This window comes from Octopus bimaculoides, chromosome 8 (genome assembly GCF_001194135.2).
Source record: "Octopus bimaculoides isolate UCB-OBI-ISO-001 chromosome 8, ASM119413v2, whole genome shotgun sequence".
Lineage (NCBI taxonomy): Eukaryota > Metazoa > Mollusca > Cephalopoda > Octopoda > Octopodidae > Octopus > Octopus bimaculoides.
Window position 1 is genome coordinate 86245083 of NC_068988.1, and position 6795 is coordinate 86251877.

General features: G+C 36.2%; 1 protein-coding gene and 1 long non-coding RNA gene across 2 annotated transcripts in view; one reads left to right on the forward strand and one right to left on the reverse strand.

Annotated features, from left to right (window-relative positions):
- The first annotated feature begins 3851 nt into the window (after nucleotides 1-3851).
- LOC128248599 (uncharacterized) overlaps nucleotides 3852-6795 on the forward strand; it is a 7853-nt gene continuing 4909 nt past the window's right edge. Inside the window, exon 1 of the long non-coding RNA XR_008264781.1 lies at nucleotides 3852-4100. This is a non-coding gene — a long non-coding RNA (uncharacterized LOC128248599). The remainder of the gene's footprint in view (nucleotides 4101-6795) is intronic.
- LOC106877456 (replication protein A 14 kDa subunit) lies at nucleotides 5587-6596 on the reverse strand. The gene has a single exon (XM_014926358.2). It carries the CDS (start codon nucleotides 6476-6478, stop codon nucleotides 6113-6115), a length of 366 nt encoding a protein of 121 aa, XP_014781844.1. The 5' UTR covers nucleotides 6479-6596; the 3' UTR covers nucleotides 5587-6112.

Below are 6795 nucleotides of genomic sequence, written 5' to 3' on the forward strand. Positions count from 1 at the left end.
TTTTTAAAAAGCCTGCAAATCAATTAAATATTTTTTTATATCTTGTTTGTGCTTATGTGTTCTGCTTTTTGCTATAATTTTGTATATGATATTTTACTGATTCCACAGCCAGTAGGCTGTGGCCATACTGGGACACACACATATATATATATATATATCGTCATCATCATTTCAAGATCCACTTATCCATGTTTACATGAGCCAGATGAGATTTGTTTAGGCATCTATGACTGGATGCCCTTCCTGTCACCAAACCTCACTTGTATTTCCATGCAAGGCAGCATTTCACCATGGCTGGACATGTTTTCATGGAAGACTGGAAACAAAAGACACCGTTTGTATGATGGTGACACTCATCTACAACTATCGTGCAGTATCAAGACAAGGGGACATTTACACATGTATGTGATAAGCTTCTTCAAGTTTCCATTTACCAAATGTACTTTCAAGGCTTTGCTTAGCTTGGGGAAATATAGTAGAAAACACCCCATGGCGAAACCTAAACCTGAAGCCCTATATATATATATATATATATACACACACATGTATATGGATACTTGCGTTTGTGTATGTATATATAATATACATAGGTCTTACTTATGTCAGCATAGAAAAACAGGTGTACAATGAATGAATACACAATAATATACATATATATATATATCTTTTACTTATTTCAGTCTTTAAACTGTTGCCATTACTGGAGCACATACTTAAAGAGTTTAGTCAAACGAATTGACCTCAGTACTTATATTGTTTTCTAAGCCTGATACCTATTCTATTGGTCTCTTTTTGCTGAACTGCCAAATTATGAGGATGTAAACAAGCCAACTGCAGTTACCAAATGGTGGTGGGAGACACACACACACATAGACACATGTATATGATGAGCTTCTTTCAGTTTCTGTCCACCAGATCTGCTCACAAGGTTTTGGTCTGTAGAAAAAGATAGTTGCCCACGGTGCCATGCAATGGGACTGAACCGGGAATCATGTGGATGGGAAGCACACTCCTTTAACACAGCCATGCCTATATATATATATGTGTTTAGGAAAGTGGGTTATACATCATTAGATGTACACCTGACTTTCCTATATTAAATTAGAAGTGAACGGAACGCGGAACTCCAAACTGATCAACAACAACAATATTTATTTATGGTGGAAAATATACAGCTTCTAATTGTCCGGTTTCTGAGTAGCCTGAATATAGATGTACTGTCCCTAGAGATGAATCGTTGGAGAGACAACTTGCTTCTTCCACACTCAATGAGAGCTTGTTTTAGACCGTCTTGCTTGTACGCTGTCTGGCGTGGTAAGAGACAGAATAGAAGCGGGAACGCTTGGATGTTGAAATCCACGCATGCGTGGTTAAAGATGGAGTAATGGCGACTATGCCTTTTTGGCGCCATATGACGTCACTACATGTGTATGCTGTTTGTTTGCTTCATGTGCTTGCTTGATGGGGCTGAGGTCATCCCAGAGATGTCATAATGCATAGAGATAATCAGGTCCACCAGTGCTCTCCGTTGTTGGTGCCCCCATGCCAACTCCTCTGTATCCTCCAAGGTGATATTGAGCCTCTGGAGACCTTCCTTAATCATGTCCAGCCACCTGGCATGAGACCTGCCATGAAGTCTCTTCTAGCCTGCAGGTGCTGTAGTGAATGAGAGTAAAGCCTTGATAGGATTATCCATCTATCTATCTATATATATATATATATGTATATTATTTAATACCTAGTCTTTTATAAAAAATAAAACGAAAAACCATACCACCAGTGTTATTATCATCATCATTTTCATCATTATTGCAAGCTGAATAATTCTGATACAGCTTCAAAGAATTCTACAGAAAGTTTTGGCAAATTATTTCCGAGAGGTAAGAAGCAACAGCTTGCAATGTGTTGGGTCTTATCTGTTAGCCAGTTTCAATTCACAGTGAAGCCAATTCTCACCATACAAGCAGCTAATAAGCCTTGATAAAAGCATGAATATCACAAACTCCATACTTCTGTATCCACTGAAAAATGCCAAAAAAATATAAGAATGTGAAAAAAAAAAAAAAAAAAAAATTTATTTTGTGTACGCAAGAGAAAGATATCGCAAAATCTTTAATATTTTGTAACTTTTTGTGATTATTTTTCAACCAAACTATATTGTTGTGGGTTGTTTTTTTAAATTTTATACAAACGTTTATATCTTTTCCTTTTAATTTGAAAAACCTCAATAAAGATATTGATAATATAATTTTGTTTTAAGTTTTTTTTTTGGTTTTTAAACGCCAGCTATATTGTCTGCATTTAACTATCTGGGTTCGTTGTTATTGTTCTGTTCTTTAACCCTAAGTTATTCTCAATTCACTGGATTTGCACCAGCATGGCTGTAGCTCTGAAGCTGAGACTAATAAAAGATCAATGCTATTCAATCCAAGATGATCCCATCTTCTAAAACATAATGTATATAGAACTGCATTCATCATCATCATCATTTAACATCCGCTTTCCATGCTAGCATGGGTTGGACGATTTGACTGAGGACTGGTGAAACCAGATGGCTGCACCAGGCTCCAATCTGATCTGGCAGAGTTTCTACAGCTGGATGCCCTTCCTAACACCAACCACTCCGAGAGTGTAGTGGGTGCTTTTACATGCCACTGGCACGAGGGCCAGTCACACGGTCACGCTCAAAAAGGTGCTTTTTACGTGCCATTTGCACGGGAGCCAGTCCAGCAGCACTGGCAACGACCTTGCTCGAATGATTTTCTAACGTGCCACCAGCACAAGTGCTAGAAGGCAACGCTGGTAACGATTACGCGCTAATGGTGCTATTTACAGGCCACTAGCACAGAAGCCAGACAGCTGCTCTAGTAATGAACACGCTCGACAGTGCTGTTAATGCTCCACTGGTGCAGTAACTAGTCATTGAGTATGGTTCAATTATGATTTCACTTGCCCCAGCAGGTCTTTGCAAACAGAGTTTAGTGTTCGATTTAATATATTTTCCTTTTTTTTAAAAGCAATGTAGAAGCTCTTTCTAGCTGATGACATGACTGCATAAAGACGTTCTAATTTCCTAGACAGTAAAAGTGTGTATGATTTAGATGTTGCAGAGTGACAATGGAAGTTATTTAGTTTAACCCAATAGTGCCCATGGCGCTTTTTTTAAGATCAGGATAATCCATCATATTTCTGCAACACCTGTATTTTTCTGAGACATTTTTAGTTAGTCATCAAGACTAGAGTGTCTTTCAAATATTATAAAAAATTTTTTTATATATTTAGTTTGAGATAAAGTTGTATAAAAAAGGATTTTTGGTAATAAATCAAATAAAAACATTTGGGTAAAAGTTACCTCCTTTGTCTTAGCTTAATGAATCTGTGACCCAAAGTTGCTTGTTTTTGTGGTATTAAAAAATGAGAAAAAAAATTTCTACTGGATATGATGTTAATCTACCACTGGCGAGTTTTCCAATACTGAAAAATATCTGAACTCATCTTAGCGAACCAATGTATTAATGTGTAGATTTACCAAAGTTACTATTGGCTAATATCATTTTAATGTCCACTTTTCCATGGATACCCAGACCGGATGGATTTGGTTGAGAGAGACTTTCTACAGGCGAATTCCTGTTTTCAGGCAAGATAGTATAATTTTCTTATGGCCAGACGTGTTTTCATTCAAGATTGAAAATGAATGACACACTGCTTTTATGATACATTTTACAACTATCACATGATCTCACAAGGTCCCATCCCAGATTATATAAGAAATATATCTTCGTGGAATTTAAAACTAGACCACCAGACACCATGGTTATCTCCCTTGTGTTTTCTTTTCCTCTCTTGTTTAAACGTCAGCTGTTCAAATGGCAAGTGAGCTTTGTTCTCAGCCAGAAAAATGGTGAAATAAATTAATGCTTCGACCAAGAAACCCTGTGGTTTTTATCATAACACACGCATGTTTCTGTCTACGCATTCCAGACATCACGTTGTAGTTAATTTCTGAATCCAATAACAAAATATACTCAGATAATTGGTACCCGACATGTGATGGGTTTGAACATGTTCAGATGATCTGGTAAAGTATTCCTCACATCAAGGTAAAGATCTTCGTAAACTATAAAGTGTAACAATTTTTATACAAAATATATGAAGATATTTATTTACCTCTCTAATTCTTTCTGCTATTGGCACAAGGCCGGAAATGTTTGGAGCGGTGGGTCAATCAGTTACATTGATCCCAGTGCACATATGGTATATATTTCATTGACCATGAAAGGAGTGTCTCAAGGAAAATGAGAAAATGATGTGGCCGTAAAGCTATCAGCAAATGCAGCCGTATAAACTGAGGTTGTGAAAAGTTCGTGTGAGTGCAAGATAAAAAGAGTTAGGGAGAAGACCAATTTCTGTGTTATTCCAGACTGGAAATTTAAAAATGCAGATGTGATACTTGACAAGTGAAATATAATTCACTAATCAGAGTCGTGTGCGAGTTTTTTTTTGTTTATTCTGAAATAGTGGGGCTAATGAAATAGTGGGTACTGCTACGTATTTCGAAGTAGTTACTTCTTTAATGGTATATTTTTTTTATATTTATGAAAGAGAAGGAGCTTCATAAAACATTTCTTTACCTTATCCACGTATCTTTGTCTTTTATAAGATGTTTTGAATGAGGTTTAGCTAGTTATTCTAGACTCCCATTATTTCAATTGTTGGAATAAAAGCCATGTGTCGCACGAGTTACATCCCTTTACATACAATTTATATTTCTTGGACGAAAGAGGGGAATCTCTTAGAAATACCAGGCAAATTCCCTTATCGTCGTTGAGGAAGAGAGAGAATCAATATACAAAAAGAATTCAGTATAGTCACGTCTGGAAAGCCACACGTCAAAGCAATATCCATAATTCTAACTTCAGTGGCGTATATACGAAAACAGCCAGAGATGTTTCTTGCAATTTCAGAAAATATATTTTTATATTAAATTTGCGTTTTCTAATTTGATAAATTCTACGGACACAAACAGAGGTGAACGAGTGATAGATAGATATATATATAGAGAGAGATGGTGAGATAGACAGACAGATAGATAGCTCCGGCTAGTCAGTAGCCAAAGAATCAACTCAAAAATTGTTTGAAAAATTTCATTCCCACCCCCAACCAAGCTATTTACATGCTAGAAATAACAGCCAAATCTCACAAAACTAGTGTTAGGGTTAGGTTTACCCTGTGGATCTATATAAAAACCGGGGGAAAGGGAGCGAAATTTTGTGCGTTTAAATTTAAAGCATTTCCCCGCTTCATTCAATAAACAGATTTTCGTTTTCAATTCGGTATTTCATGTAAACCATAACATTTAAAAACATTTCTTTGAAATGACACAGTCAGTCTCCACATTTACTGAAACCGCAAATCTCTATCAAACCATACACTCTCACCAAGGATGGTACACAGGATAATGTAGCCCTGAATATATATTAGCTGGGACATGAACACAAACAAATGTAGCCAATTCGCACGTGTGACTAAAAGCAAGGTAATTACTCAGGTATTTAGATAAATAATATAAAATAATACAAATTACTGTTGACATTCAATAACTATACATCTCTGCCCATTAATGTTTTACTGTGAATAATTTCCATAGCAATGCATGACATCAACTATAAATCAAAAATTGCAAAAATTCTGATAGAAGTTACAAAATTATTATTTCTTACAGTTTCTGTTGTATAGCAACAATTAAGACCAGTCAATACAGAAATAACAATAATAATAAAGTAATGAATTCTCACACAGAGAATTTTTCAGAAAATTGTCAGCGGAATCTTGATATTTTGTAAGAAAAAGTTGAGTTCATTCTAAGAAACTATATACTGTCGGATGTCTGTTCCAACCTCTTCAAATAATGTTCATGACAGGTACAAGGCTACAATTTTAGTGGAGCGGGGAGATGGAAATAATTGATTACATCAGCCTCAGCACCTGACAAATATTAATGTTATCAATGTCCAAAACACTGAAAAGCAAGCTCGACCTCCACGGTAAATAATAGCAATAATCTGTCATATACATAATGGTACAAGTAAATACCACGGAGTCTTTACGTGATTCACTTCACATTACGCACACCAACTAGATACTTTTCGGGATATTTGCTAATCATCTCCACTGCAGTATTATACATTTCCATATCAAAAGAATCTGTCTGTTCCTTAGTGAAGAGGACATAGTCGTGGCAGTTAATGCTTGTATTTGAACTCACTTCACCAAACACCTCCGTCAGTCCACCAACGTATTCGTTCAATGGTTCAGTTAAATACACTTTCACGTTTACATTGTCGCAGGTTTTCAATTGAAAAGATAGGCCGCTGCTGTCAACTCCTTCAGCAATACCTAGTAAACAGGCTTTTCGTCCTTGAAATTTCGGCATCATACTACCGTTGATGCGAGAAATAACTTGTTTTAACGTAGACATTATTGGTCCGAACAGTGAACGAAGTAGAAAACTATTAAGATGGATCAAAACTTCCTTCGTGTTGTGGCGGGAAATTATAACTTATCTCCCTTGGTACCTTCCTCTTTTTGGTTTTATAATTTTCTGGCGGGAAATTTGTTTAGCATTGTATGTATTACAGCTTTTAACCTTAAGATATTTACTTGAATACAGATCTCCTTTTGCTTTCTCTTTTTTTCTTTCTTTCTTTGCTGATGTTTGTGTTTTCTCCGGTTTTGGAGTTGTATTATAATGTGGTTTCGTATTATAAGCGGAAGTAAAATTGGGAGGGGGGGGGG